The sequence below is a fragment of the Eublepharis macularius genome, chromosome 9 (assembly GCF_028583425.1).
Source record: "Eublepharis macularius isolate TG4126 chromosome 9, MPM_Emac_v1.0, whole genome shotgun sequence".
NCBI lineage: Eukaryota > Metazoa > Chordata > Lepidosauria > Squamata > Eublepharidae > Eublepharis > Eublepharis macularius.
In genome coordinates, this window is record NC_072798.1 from 76,444,254 (window position 1) to 76,456,753 (window position 12,500).

At 39.5% G+C, this 12,500-nt stretch overlaps 1 protein-coding gene across 1 annotated transcript in view; it reads left to right on the top strand.

The window, feature by feature from the left end:
- Positions 1–12,500, top strand: part of FOXP2 (forkhead box P2) — a 316,762-nt gene that overhangs the window by 250,710 nt on the left and 53,552 nt on the right. The window contains exons 8-9 of the mRNA XM_054987876.1: positions 5,410–5,497; positions 9,109–9,192. Of these exons, the coding sequence (XP_054843851.1) occupies positions 5,410–5,497; positions 9,109–9,192 (172 nt within the window). The remainder of the gene's footprint in view (positions 1–5,409; positions 5,498–9,108; positions 9,193–12,500) is intronic.

Consider the following 12,500-nt stretch of genomic DNA (forward strand, 5'->3'; position numbering starts at 1 on the left):
AAAACCTTTAAAAACCAGTTCCCAAGCTGCTCTAGGTATGGGAGCAAAGACGCATGTTACTCTTAACAGGCATTATCCAGCTGGTGCCTGTGCCAGCTGACGTGCTGGCAACTGCAACTTTTCCAAGCAGCTCCTTAGAGGCTATGGAAATATGAATCCTCAGTTTGATCAGAGACTGCAGGAGCATGTGCCTTGCAGATAATGACAGCTGCATAATACAACTCCAATGGTATGAAAAGATATTGTCTGTGCAGAACCCCTCACTAGCCAGTTCCAATGTGTCTGATAACACAACACTAATTGTTTAGATTTTTATGAGTATCTCATACTGTATGGAGATCTAAATGCAATGCTCAAAGTCACATGAAATGTTGCTGAATTGTGCATCCAGGCAGGATAGAGTATTTTAATATACTCAAAAGAGAAAATATAATGGAATTCTTAAGTACATATAACAGAGGTAATGTGTAATTAAAGTGCTTTATGTACTGCTCTCTTACCCTTATTTACTTGAGCATTAAAGTGAGAGCTTTGGAGTGTGCAGTCATTTATATAGATTATAGGCATTGAAGAAAGTTAGTTTCAAGCTGCAGTCATTTGTCACAAAATCCTTGAAAAGGTTCTTCACTTGTGTAAGTATAGTTTGTGACCCTCTCCAGTTTTCAAAAAAATATTTGGGTGATTTTTTTTTAAAGCTCTCATTAAAGCAAAGCTCAGAATAGTACTGACTAGAGTTGAACTTAGTTCAAATAGGTTCTGTTTAAATTCCCTCAAAGACCACTGCCAACGTACCCCTGCCTTGACCTCCAGCGTTTTACTATTTTAGTCCTGGGATTCTTCTAAGCAGAGACTGACAAGGGTACCAAGTTACACAGAAGTTAATTGAAATTGCTAGGGGTCCACTGGAAACTTGACTGAAAGTAAATCCATGTCAACTTTCACTGAGGCAAGGGGGTTTTGTTTTGCCCTCTCTCTCTCTCTCTCATTTTAACTCCCCTCCCTATTTAGAGGTATTTTAATGACATAAGATCTATATTTATTTGTAGCGAGCATTTCCATAAATTATCTTTTTCTCTCTTTGAAGTGCAAGGATACTTACTTTAGCCATTGATTAATTCCTTTAATTTGTAGATCTGTTCCTGAATTAATGTGTTGTACGTAGCATCCCAAGTTACGTTGTGACAGGCAATAAAGAAAACAGATCTTTGATGTAAGAAACAAACTTAAAGGTTGGAAGAAAATTCCAAAATTTCCAACAAATCACACAGAATGCATTTGCAAACTTCATTTTTTTTTTACAAGACACACAAGTATATCCTTTTGTAGACATCAGAATTGGAAAAACAGGCAGGATAAGCAAGTATGGCGTTGTCTCTGTGGATCCAAATTCTCACAAACAGTTTTGTCCATGTATGTAGGCCATAGTAGATGCAATACAGCATTTCCCACATGATGATTGTGAAGATGATAGCCCCAGGCTGGTGTTTTGCAGAATCAACAAAGACCAAAAATAATCTTTCCAGCTGTGCCAAGGCTATTGAGATGTAACTTATATGGAAAAACACTTACAGGCACGTAGATGAGAACTCAGCAGGAACCGGGCTTGTACTACCTTTAAAACCCAACTAACCCAACATAAGGCAGCAGGTATCCTCCTCAGCCCCTGTGTTTGACTCCTATTTCTATGCACCTGAAATACCCAGTGGGAAAATGATTGAACCAAGCAGATAAGACAGTAGTAGCCCTTCTGTTGCCTTCTTTCTAGCTAATGTACTTTCACCCGGGGTCTGTGCCCTGCTTCATCCCCCTGAAATTCCAGTGGTATGTTTCTGGGGGAGAGGCTTGAAGTGCCCTTTCTAAAGAGCTCCTCCCACTTCAAGACTTGTTGACCTCTTCAAACTAGGGAATGCTGGTCTTGTCACAAAACAAAATAGCTATGGACTTTTAATCCCACAAAGAGTCTAATTTCAGAAGTCATCCCTAATAGTTGCTAAAAGTTATATAAACAGTAGTGTGGGACGAGCTCATTATAGATAAAATAATAGACAATTTATCGGCTAATCCCTCTACATCTAACTATTATGAAAAATGGTGGTCTTTCTTAGATTTTATCGGCAAAACCGAAACACTTCCTCCCAACCATCTTTATTGAAAGTCTAGCACAACAAACTAAACTATCTATACCAATATATTGTGAATTTTTCTTTGTGGTGTGTGAACTACAAATTACAGTAAACAAGTGTTTTAAATGCTTTTCTTTGAAACCTGCAATCTTGTATAACCACTATATTACTCCATGTATTTGCTATTTAATGTTTATTGTGATTGTTTCCGTTCTGTAATTAATAAAAGTTGTTTATAAAAAAGTTATATAAACAGCAGAACTGGTTTGAAATTATTACCAGTCAGTGATAAAGTTTACCAAAGAAGGAAGCTAGTCATAGAACCACAACATTTTAAAGTCATTTGTGAACATTCATTGGTGGTCAAGAGGCTACTTGGAAATCTGAAAAGTACATATGAAGGATGGTTAATAATACATAATTGGTTTGAAAACTTTTAAGAATTATTTTATGTCCATTAGACATTTCTTTCCTTTGTGCTGTTTTTCACATTATATTGGCTTGAATCCAGACTAGCATTTCCTCAGGAACAAAAATTTCCACCTGCAGAGCACAAAGTTATGGCCTCCTACGGCAGCCCGAAATACCACCCCTAAGTTTGAATTCTTGGTTGTCCCCCTATTCTTGACCCTGAAGAAGCACTAGTCTGGATCCAAGTCATATTTTTTCTCTCAGGTATGAGATAGTAAGCCTTTCAGGATACCCTGCTTACTAGTAATCTGCCTTACTAACATTGCCATGTAAACACTGAATAGGGATGTGGCTAATGCTGTCACATTCTGGCCAATAGTTATTCTCCAGCATGTTCCTGATATATAATGATCACATTCTGTGTTTCAGTCATTTCTATTTAAAAACTAAAGTCCGTATTTATTAGATTCAAAATTACCCTGTCATCTTTATTTGGAAATCTGTGAATAATTTAGATTCTTATCACATTAACCCTCCCAAACTGCTAAAATCATAATTGCAATAATAAATCATATACATAGTTTAAAAATATCTGTAAAGCACAGACAAGAATGCTATGATGTGTCACACAGCAAATTAATACATCAATTAACTTTCTATCTGTTTACTGTAATTTCAGGATCAGTCATTAGGCCATGATTAACCAAAAAGAAAAAAAACCCTGAAATTGTTCTACACAGCTGGTTGTTCTTGAAGCATTACACCTGCTTCTAGCAATAAATTATTAGTTTTATTCTAATGCTTGAGAAAACAAGTCAACATTTTTTCAAGCTGAAATAGCCTGTTTGTGAACAAGTCTACTTGAATTGCTTTGAATATCAAGGGCCTGGTCAAATGATGCCTTTCAGGGCAAAATCTCAACTGTTTAAGAGTATTGAGTTCTCATGGAGTCCTGAGAATGGATCATGAAGTCAGGGAGGGTCACCAGCTTCCAGGTGGTGGCTGGAGATCTCCTGGAATTACAACTGATCTCCAGGCCACAGAGATCAGTTCATCTGGAGAAAATGGCTGCTTTGGAAGGTAGACTCCATGGAATTATACATGCTGAGATCTTTTCCCTCCCCCAAACCCTGCCTTCTCCAGGCTTCACCCCCCAAATCTCCAGGAATTTCCCAGCCTGGAGCTGGTAACCCTAGTCAGGGGAGAACCCTTATTTAAATATGCTAAACTCAGAGCAAAGCTACAAGTGACTTTCTTCACATGGAGAACACTAGATTTTTCTCGCAAGGTTACCTGGGAAGTGAAGTTCGAGTGGTCCTTCCCCTCTCTGTTAGAATCGCTGCCTGAAGAGCCACAAGAGGGCTTCATTTGGGGGCGGGCAGCTGCTACTTACTCCGAGGGCGTCCAGCAGGCTGCCTGCTCCAGGGAAGCTGCTCTGGAAGCGGCAGCGTCAGTGAAGCTTCAGCCGCAGCAACAGCGGAAGAATCTGCAGCAGATCCTTCCATTGTTGCTGTGGCTGAAGCTTCACCAACGTGGCCACTTTCTCCAGACCAGCTCCCCGGGAGCAGGCAGCCCGCTGGATGCCCTTGGAGAAAGTAGCAGCTGCCCGCTCCCAAATGAAGCCCTCTTGTGGCTCTTCAGGCAGCGATTCTAACAGAGAGGGGAAGGACCACTCGGACTTCACTTCCCAGGTAACCTTGCGAGAAAAATCTAGTGTTCTCCACATGAAGAAAGTCACTTGTAGTCACACTCTCAGTGTATATAAGCACAGTTCTGTTGTTACTTTATCTGTATGTACAAGTGGGTCAAACACTCTTTTCAGGTTGAGACTGATCCCTAGAAAGCATTGTTTGAATTAGGCCCAGGTCCAAATGTGCAGTGTCCTTGGAAAAATATGAATCAATAAAAATACTGGTGTAATACCTGACCTCTTCGGTACTTTCAGCTCCTCTCAAAACAGACTTCACTTTTCTCATCACATTTGCATCCATTCTCTCTTGCTGTCCCTCCCCTGCTCTCTCCTTTGTATGCAGCTCAAGAAAATAGGCAGGTCAGTGTTCTTTGCTTTACACTGTTCATTGAAACAAAAATGTTTGCCAAATTCAGAAGTGTTAAGGAAATGCATCTCTGATGACATGTAAAAATTGTGATAATTCATGTCGTTTTGAGAAATCTTTGAGCCATGTCATACTTGCTTACCTCATCCAGTCATTCACTCTCTCTGTAATTATGAAGGCGAAGGTGAAGTGGGGAGAAGAGGTTATCAAACAACGAACACATCTTTGGATTTAGGACTGCCTGAATGTAGTGGTGTGGTGTTACATTGAGAGTAGATGTTGGAGCGGAGTTAAATGATTGTGCAAAATTATTTTGTTATGGTGTAGCAGCACAGTTCTCACAAATAAAAATGGAAAGAAATTGGCTGTTACATCACTGAGGTGTAAAATCTTTCACGTCACCATTGTGCCCCATCCTTTTGTCCCATATTGTCACCCCTAGCCCAGTGACGATACAGTCAAGACCCAGTGCCACTTTGCCTTTTCGGCACTAGACACCTTTCTACACAGTCATTGGTGATGTTTCCCCTCAAGTAGAAATTCCAGTGCCTGATTCCAGTTCTCGCTGCTTGGTAGGTGGGCTTCATAGGACAACAGACCTCTGCCGCTGCTACTACCTCAGCAGGTTTTGACTGCTGGGTGCTCATCCTTGTGGAATATCAGATTTGTTGGAATTGATTTAGGATTTCATATGCCTACTTTGTTGTAGACAAGAACTCCCTTTCACCATTAATAAGAATTCTGTTTGCAGAACAAACATGCAGCTGGTTATCAATATCTACCTCATGTTGTGTTTTTATTATTGCTTCTTTTACTAGGCACCTTAATAATGAACATGCGTTGGATGACAGAAGCACTGCTCAGTGTCGGGTGCAAATGCAGGTGGTTCAGCAGTTAGAAATACAGGTTTGAGAAAATATTTCTCTTCTGAATTTGTTTAACTTTCTTGAGGAAATATTCTTATGTTCTTGTGTTGAGATATGTAGGCTATGATAAATTATTTGAGATGTATGACATGTTCAATGTATGCTTTTTTAATCCTGATGAATTTCTAAAGGATGATTTAAATGTTTCAAGATTAACTTGCAGATATTCGCGCTGTAGATTTTTGACATGTTATCAAGGCTCTTTTCCTTTCCCTTATGTCATGAGTTTCAGAATCCAAATTGAATATATATTCCAGGCATCATTGAGAATGGTGGTTAAGCATGTTGCGCATCTCACCATTATTGTCAACACCCATGCATGGGCACACAACATACTTCCCATCCTGCCCCTTGAAATTCTCCCCCATGTGATGTAGGGCTTGGGAAGGGCTTGTATTTATTCATTCGCTTTACAGGGAGTAGTTAGCATGTAGGTCTCTTACAGGCCATCCCATACTCCTAATATGTAAATTGTAACCTTAATCTCATCTTTTATAACATGGCTACAGTCATGGAAAGTATGATATTTGCAGCTTGCATTGCTTTTTGCCCCTGTATCTCCTCTGGAGCTAGGGGGAGTGGCAATCATCTTACTCTTATGATGACCTCATTTTTCATACGATGACTTTTATATGGCAGCTCACCATGTATTGGGTAGTAGCAACTTTCAGAATAGTCATCCATTCTGCAGTCTGATTAGTAATGCCGTAAAAAAGCTCTACGATTGTGGAATAGGAAAGTGCTGATAACTCTCAACAGGAACTATGGTTGCCATATCTCCCAGACAGAATGCCTCTTCATCCCCTATGTCATATATGCAATTAGAAATGCAGTGGCAGAATTATTTCTTCTGCATAGTACTGGCCAAATAAATGCACAAGCCCACGCAACTCTGTAGTCTTACTTTAGGCCAAGTCCCTCCTGCATGCCATTCAGTCAGAAGCACAGAGAAAGGAGGGACTTGTGCGGCCTCCTGCTACTGCAGACTTACAGCATCCAAGTCTGAGTATCTTTGCACAGCATTGTAATGCTTGCCTGTTAAGCAGACTTTCAGGTGCAGAATTGAGAAGCAGTATGAACATTCAGTGGATTCAATGAAATGTTACTCTGTTTAACTGGTGAGCAGAGACTGGCTTTAGTTCCACTGCAGGCTTTCTGCCATGAGGCAGGCTATAATCTGAATACATGCGTTTCTGACAGTTTCTTGTTGTTAGTAAGGTGGGTTTATTTCTGCTCTGGCCTCTTCCATGCGGGCAATTTACTCCTCTCTTTTTGAGTGTTTGCTCCTTAAGGATGAGATTTGTTTTGGCCACCTGCCCTTCCACATGCTGCTTTTAATCCCAGTATGGGTACCATCTTTTTTGTCTGCACATCATGGAATAAAGAAGTTTATATGATCTGGTGTGGATGTCATCATTGGCATCACTGTCAATGTCACTGGTACTGTTGCATCACCACCACCATCTTTTTTTTATTTCCATGCATTCCCAGTTGCTTTATTGCATTACAACATTATGACAACCAAAGCCACCCAGCACTTAGGTATTAGCAGTGTGGGGGGGGGGGGGGAAGCAAAATGAAACCCAACATAGCATATGTGCATAGAGTAACCCCAAACACAGAATTTTACTCAAAAAGCATAGATCTTTAAAAACCTAAATGAGATCCATGTAACCACAACACAAATTAAGCCTGCCATTATATTGTTATGACACGCCTTTTTTTTAAAGAAAAAAATTAATGATGTTATAACGTAATGTCATTATTGCATTGAGTCAGTTTTCCACCTTGGTGCTGGTCTGCATCTCCTGGCTCTTTGTCAGCCGAGGCGGGGCTCTCGGGTTTGGATGTGGGGAGGGGGGTCATAAATCCTAAACAGAAATGTCTACTCAGCGCATGACTGTCGTGTCGGGGATTTTTTTAAAAAACAAGCATAATGATGTTGTAATATGTTATTGTAACATCATTATGCTTGGGTTTTTTTTTAAAAAATCCCCAATACATGACAGACATTCTCCAAGTAGACATTTTTGTTTAGGATTTATGCCTCCTGCCCACCGCAGCCCAAATAGGAAAGCCAGGAGGCGGAGGCCAGCACCAGTGGGGCAAACTGACACAATACAATAACCTCATCATGTTATAATGTTATTAAGTTTTCTTCCAAAAAAGGCACATCTTGAGAAAGGAGGGCGATGAGGGGAAGGTGGGGGAAAGGTGAAGGGAGGAATTGAGAAAAGGATGACCAGTCAGCGAGAAGTGGCCTGCTGGGGGAATGCAGAGCAGGATGGGGGGGGGGGAATAAAAGGAAGATTCTGCATAATTGAAAGAGCCAAAACAAAACTGCATTGAGAAAAATATTGTGGAATAAATGCAGGAAGAAAATTCAAAGAGAAACTTTGGAAACACTGCAGTGAAATCTGAAGAGGAAGTTAAGTGTGCAGAATTCAAAAGAAAAACTGAAGCAGTATGGGACCAGAACCGGCCAAAATCTTCCATGCAGTAAAAGCCTCTGTTTTGTGTAGTAGCCTGCACCGAATGCAACAACAACAACAAAAATCAAGGATGAATCTTTCAAATCTTTTTTTCAAGATAAAGCTTTAAGATCTCTCCAAGCATATTAATGGTTTTACAGGGATCAAAATTAACCTTCCTTGAATACTAATTTGAATATCTCTGTATTTGTGTTAATTGTATAATTTTTGGTGGCTTATATGAGATTTCTAGGTTTTATATAATTGGACTCTACCAGTATTTGAAAATACGAATACTGCTTGATTGAGTGCTGTGAAAATCCATTGCGAGTTTGTGATGATAAAACAAAAAAGAGCCTGTAAATAACCCTGATAGCATTTCCTGTAGCATGTTGCGAAGGGCTTATAAAGAGCTGCTTACCGTTCACAAAGGCTGTGCTGTAACACGGAAGGCCAGGCGGAGTTTCTGCTTGCAGGGTGACCAATTATGAGTTCTTTTTTCCCTTTTGTGTGACTGATGGAAAAGTAAGGCCCATCAGTTGTAATGAGACCCAGTGCAGTGTATATGTCGGCTTAGTGGCAGAGTTCAGCCGTTTCGCACTGCCTGGTCCCTGTCACTCTATTGAATTAGATTGATGATGGCAGATTGCAGAGGGCGCTAACTGGACCTCAGCGGGAACGGATGAAGTGTGCAGACAATCCTGGCAGGCACTGTGCTATAAGGACCCTTCACCCCTTCACAGTTGTTGGCACTAGTCCATTGCTAACAGTGTCCACAGGACTTTCAAGAGACACTATGGGCCATCTAATTTATGGTCCCAGTAACTTGTTACTGCCAAGGAAATGGTGACCTCAATTCTCTTATTGACAAAAAGATGAAGTATTATTTGTTTTCTCTGACCTTTTAAACATGAGAGAAGCTTTATGTGGTCCTTCCCCTCCCAACCCTCAGAAAAGACAAAGTTTCCTTTCTTAGTACAGAACTTTCTACTGACATAGGATTTGATATGCAGGAACCATTACCCTACAACAGTCTTCAATGATAAGATGGATCACTGCAATAAAATAGCTGTATTAGTCATTTCTAAAATGCCTTCTGATCTCACTCTTCCTTTAACAGCTTTCTAAAGAACGTGAACGTCTTCAGGCAATGATGACCCACTTGCACATGCGACCCTCGGAGCCCAAGCCATCTCCAAAACCTGTAAGTGCATATTGCTTTATAAACAGTAAATAGGCCCATGAACGTAACAGACTAAGAAAATGAACAATTTAGGGACAGTTGGAAAACAATAAGGGCGATGAAAAATATGGCAATAAAATGAAGGTAAAATGCAATCGCTTGTCAAATTGTATGTTACTTTAAAAGTAATGCTATCTTTTACAAAATCTATCCAATCTGCACCATAGGTGACACTAAACAAAGTATGCCTATAAGTGCACAAATCACTGCTTTGCAGCTGAAACTAGAACGAATATCGTCTTTGAGATAGGTTTGCAGATATTGAAAGGAAACCTATTTTGAAAAACTTGTGAGTTCAGTTCACTTGGTAGCTACAGCAGGGGGAAAGTTAGCAGAGTAGCTCAGTGAGTGCATCTCTTACAGGATACGCACAAATGTAAATTTTGGTTATGGTTAAACCTGTCCTGTAAATACAAATTGCAAAAGGCGTTGCACTTTGTAACATGTTTGCGTTTGGCTGCTCACGGCTGCACTTTCCTCTGGCATAATGAGCCTATGGCCGATACTAGAGGATCAGGTGGAAGAACAGTTGTGCCATAAGAAGACTCCTTGCACCAGGGGGAAAGTGCCATCAGAGGAGTGGATGTGCAGGATCTAACCCATTGTGACGGATGGGCAAAACCCATCGCCTGGTAGTAGTATGCAAAAGGCCTCAGTCAGATTTGCTCCACTTTTGACTCACTTACAGGCTTTGAGTAAATGATACTGCCTTATTTATCTGTGGATGGAGTAGAAGGTTAGTCGAAGAATATATGGTAACATTTTATAAATAATATTTTAAAAAAATATTCACATGCTGCACATGCATTTTTACATAAGTACGTAACAAGATACCCTGCTTGTTTCATAAGGATCCTTGGGATAAAAGGTAAAGAATCAAGATCTCCAAAACTCAGAAAAAGTAGGGGAAAGTAACAAGCTGTTTTTTAAAAAGCATACTTGACTGTCACACTTTGTTAAGGATAATGTTATAGGAGAGAACAGCACGTCTCTTGTGTTTCCAGTGTTGTATACTTGAGAGAAGATTTTCTTTTGAGGGAACACTTTAAAATGATAAATAAAGAAAATGTTGGCCTTTGTTAATCTCCCAACACTGGGTATCAGGGGTTAGGATCCTTTAGGGTATGTACGAGTATTATCAAAACTCTTACTTTTTAGATTCTTAATTTTTAGCAGTGTCTAGGCAACTTCAGATTTCAGTATCTGACATGCAGGCTACTTAAATAGATCCTGATCATTTTGAAAGGCCACACAAGATCTTGCTAACATTCTCAAGTATCCTGCTTAAGTTTTAAATGTTGCTGACCTGTGCAGAAAAGGCTTTGCAGAATACATTTGAATGGCTTAGTTGTTTGAGCCCCAAATAAACTGGTCAGTCCAAAATTTGGGGAATATTTACTTTTGGACTCGTGACTGCCTCTCTCCAATACAATTTTCCCTCTTCATTGCTTCCTATAGTATAATGTAGCTAATCACATGACAGAATAATTGTCTCATAAATCCATCAGGAATCTGCAGCTTGTTCTTTTCCAATTAATTATTCAATCAGTAAATTTTTTAAAACTCCAGCAGCATGGTTACATCTACACTAATAAAGAATTTTCAGCCTATAATCCAAAACAGAACCTGAATGAATAATGTAATTGAAGTATTACATTACATAAACCACACATGAAAGAATTGCTAATTGCGTTTGATGGTGGGCAATTAATACAGAATCTTAGATGAACGGTTTAAAATGAAACCACAGTTTAAAAGTTCCCTTTGGAACCAGAAGCTATCTGAAGTGGTGAACTGTACTACTGGCTTCAAATTGGTTTGAAAGAAGAGTGGTCAATATACCCCCTCCCAAAAAAACCCCAAAATTTACACACTGTACAAAAGAAGCTTCAAAATTGATATGATAGTAGAGATTTATGGTCTCATGTGCAGTGGCTCAGTTGAGACGGCCCACACATTTGATAAATATTAATAGCATGAATTTATTACCAAGGAGAAATGAGCTCTGTTGGTTCATCACTGCACCCTTAACAGCTATCAGTACATGAACACAAGGTGCAACCGTACTGTCTATTATATGACCCCATTTACTCTCTGAATGGTACTTCATTAAATGGTACCTTTTGGCCATGCTATGGATGGATGAAAATCAAAGTTATCAAGGCTGCGAGTCCTGAATAATGAGTTTCACCCAACCTTGAATATATTCAGATGAGCTGAGGTGGCTAAGTGCTCATCCTAGGTTTTACATGCTTTTCTTTAGTTAATAATAAATTCTGTTTTATCAGCTCACGATTGCATGCCTACAAACATGTTATGCTTATTATTGCTGGTGAGTGAAAATAAGTTACCGTAACATTGTAAACATAACGGTTTGCATACATACTGACCTTAGCATTTCCAGTCCTTTTGTGATTTTTTTAAAAAAAATGTATTTGTGATACATTCATTCCTCCCAGGTAAATTGTCAAGGTAGAACTTTAACTGTTTAAGTTTGTTGTGGTAAACTAAGAGATGTGGACATTTGATGGGATATGATTTTAAAGTTTAAACATAACCAAATAGAATTCCTCCAGAAGTGAGGATCACAGGATAAGAGAGAGATTGATAATTAAGATGGAAACATACTATCGGCATGTGAATTCATAGTTTCTTTCAGTAATGCAAGTCAAGATAGGTACATGGTGGCTAACATATGCATGCTACTAGAGAATTTAAAAGATAATTTTTGTGCCTCATGGGCAAGCTTAGACACTCACCCAAGTATTGAATGCAGCAGTTACCAACATTATCTTTGTCTCCCTCCCCATATGTACTTAACAAAGAATAACAGTTTGTGGCTTATTGGGAACAGATGCACTTGGGGGGTGCCTTCAGGGTACCAGTCGTTATTATTAGCCTGCTAATGCGCTTCTTCTGGCTGCTGCCCAAGAAAGAAGAACAATTAGCTGGCATATGTTAATTTTTGTTTCCCTAACAAATCTCTCTGCTGACTCAATGTGTAAAACAAATCCACAAAGAAAGATCAATCAGTGCTGTTACACCATTTTAAAAGAGGTTTCTCTGAAGAAGTATGTTTGGGATTTGAATAGGCAGGTGTTATTAAATTAGGAACAAAAGCCAAATTAACTCTTTGGGTACAGCCCACCAGTGTTTGTCTCTGCAACAGGAGGTGTTGCACAGGATAACTTCTAGTGTGGATTGTATCCTTTGTACTTTATTCCAGGTAGAAGTGGAACAATTAATGCGAGCCATCTTATTCAGCTCTG